General features: G+C 65.5%; 1 protein-coding gene across 1 annotated transcript; it reads right to left on the bottom strand.

The window, feature by feature from the left end:
- Positions 1-5: 5 nt before the first annotated feature.
- Positions 6-1132, bottom strand: EMIHUDRAFT_460676 (hypothetical protein). The gene is made up of 3 exons (XM_005784191.1): positions 535-1132; positions 265-473; positions 6-165 (listed from the first exon to the last, which is right to left on the bottom strand). The coding sequence occupies exons 1-3, from the start codon at positions 996-998 to the stop codon at positions 29-31; spliced, it is 810 nt and encodes a 269-aa protein (XP_005784248.1). The 5' UTR covers positions 999-1132; the 3' UTR covers positions 6-28.
- Between the last annotated feature and the right edge of the window lie 953 nt (positions 1133-2085).

Here is a 2085-nt window from a genome sequence, read left to right as displayed (position 1 = left end):
GCATATTTTTTCGGAACTAAAAATGAGCTCAACTCGGAGGGCGGGCCCGGCGTGAAAGGTGTACCGTCGCAAACTCGACGGCGCAGTTGCCCTTTGGGCACACGCGAAGCACCCCCCTTTCCTGCTGCCACCTGTTGGCGCAGTTCCGGCAGACCCAATGCATGCCTGCGGCAAGGGTGGTGGTGGTGTGTGTGTGTGTGGGGGGGGGGGGTTCCATGCATCGGCGGGTGCGATCGCACGGAGGGCCGGGCCGGAGTGACGCACATGGCCGCAGGCAGACCCACTCTCTGCACGCGCTCTCCGGATTCGCAAAGTCGACGGCGCAGTCAGCGCCGCCGCCAAAAGGGAGGCACGTCTTCGGCTCTGCCTGGAGCGTCTTCAGCTTGTAGTGCTCAAGGAGACCGCACACGCCGTGGAGGGCCATGGCGACCAGCCAGACCTTGTCGAACTTGTTGTTCATGATCCACGCGTCCCTGCGCGTGGGGAGAGGGAGGTCAGCTGGCGCGCGAGGAGCCGAGACCGCGTGGCACGCACCAGGCCCAGCAGACGGGCGTATCCGCCGGGTGCACCGGCCGCCTCCTCGCCCAGCGGTGCTCCGAGTGGATGAAATCCGTAACCGGCCGAAGCTCCTCTGCAAAGCGTCGGAGGTACTGAGGCCCGTGCTGCGAGCGGTCGAATAGCGTGAGCAGGTACGCCTCCGCATCGCCGAGCTGCCGCTCGTCTGCGTCACCCATCTTCATCTTGACGATGCTCCGTACGATCCTGGGTCCCCAGTCGCCGCAGTTGCGCTGCACGACCGCCCACACCCGATGCGTCTCTTCATCCTCTCCGCCCAGATGAATGCCGAGCATCAAGCAGGCGCTGAACTCGCCCACGATCGTGAACATGTCCAGCCCGCGCATGTTCACCATCTGCTCCCCCATCTCCAGCCACTGCTTGTCCGGCGGCCACTCGCCGACCGAGGGGTGCGCGCCACGCGGAGGGCGAAGGCTCTCCATCCACCTTTCCCCCTTCCACTCAGTGTAATGTGGCTCCTCCGGGGGAGGAGCTTGTGGAGGAGGCGCAGGCCTCTCCCTGTTCGAGACATAGGTCGTGGATGCAGGCTTGCTCACCGCGCGGCGCTTTGGCTTCACCATCTGGGATCCGGCGCCACAGAAAAAAATTCTTAAAACCGTGTCGTGTGGACGCGAGAATAGCTCCGCCGTTCATGCCGAGGCAACCGATGCGAGTCGACTGGTGTGTGTCGTCGTGGTTTCGTATAAGAATACTCATTCACGCTGTGCGCCTCGGGTTTGTTGCGCACTTGCGCAGCGGCGCTTTCAGGCGCCCGCCCCGGCGGTGAACGAGCGGTGCGAGTGAGCCGCCGGGGCGGGCGCCTGGCGGCTCCGCGCAGCTCCTTGGCTCGGCGCCGACTGGACCTCTGTGGGCAAAAAGAATTCTTCGACGTGTGATACACATCTTGGGGGGATAACCACATCTCTGGGATCTGTTGCAGGGGGTTGTGCGCGCCGCTGCGCCTCCCTGCTCTGGTCGCCCCACCGCGGGGGACGCCACGCAGCGCGAGTCATGCTGTCCGAGCCACAGCCCGGGATGCCCGTTCTCGAGCAGCACGCGATGCCGATCGAGCCTCAGCGGCAGCGCCGGTCGCGGACGATGTACTCTGCAGAGTACAAGCTGCGGGTCGTGCGTGAGGCGTTGGCCCGCCCACAAGCCTGCCGGATCAAGCCCACGTGCCGCGAGCACCCGGGCATCGAGCCGGTGCACGCCTCGCCCCACGCCCCACCCCGCTCACGCACTCGCCCGCTCTCGCGCCCGTGTCCAAAGTGTCCCCAGCATCTCTGCGGCTGTTCTGCTCGTGGCCCCGCTCGCGCGATCCATCGCCGCCCCCACTTGGCCCCGCAGACGCAGCTGCGCAAGTGGATCAAGAACATCGACACGCTTGAGTCGCTCGCCGAACTCGAGGCTCGCCAGTTTGAGATCCGGCGAGACTTTCACGTGAAGAACGGGCAAAAGGCTCTGCTCGGGCCGAGCGCGCAGAGCGGGGAGAGGGAGATTGTGCAGCGCGAGCAGAATGCGCAGAACCCG

The sequence above is a fragment of the Emiliania huxleyi genome (genome assembly GCF_000372725.1).
Source record: "Emiliania huxleyi CCMP1516 chromosome Unknown EMIHUscaffold_1716, whole genome shotgun sequence".
Taxonomy (NCBI): domain Eukaryota; phylum Haptophyta; order Isochrysidales; family Noelaerhabdaceae; genus Emiliania; species Emiliania huxleyi.
Note: the sequence above shows the minus strand (reverse complement) of the source record. Positions and strands in the feature narration are given on the sequence as shown.

What these genes read in the sequence shown, in the direction of transcription:
- EMIHUDRAFT_460676 (XM_005784191.1), bottom strand. Translation starts at nt 998, where the DNA reads ATGGAGAGCCTTCGCCCTCCGCGTGGCGCGCACCCCTCGGTCGGCGAG. An exon ending in ACGCCCGTCTGCTGGGCCTG is followed by an intron (nt 474 to 534) that starts GTGCGTGCCACG and finishes CCCCACGCGCAG; the next exon opens with GGACGCGTGGATCATGAACA. An exon ending in GTGGGTCTGCCTGCGGCCAT is followed by an intron (nt 166 to 264) that starts GTGCGTCACTCC and finishes CCCTTGCCGCAG; the next exon opens with GCATGCATTGGGTCTGCCGG.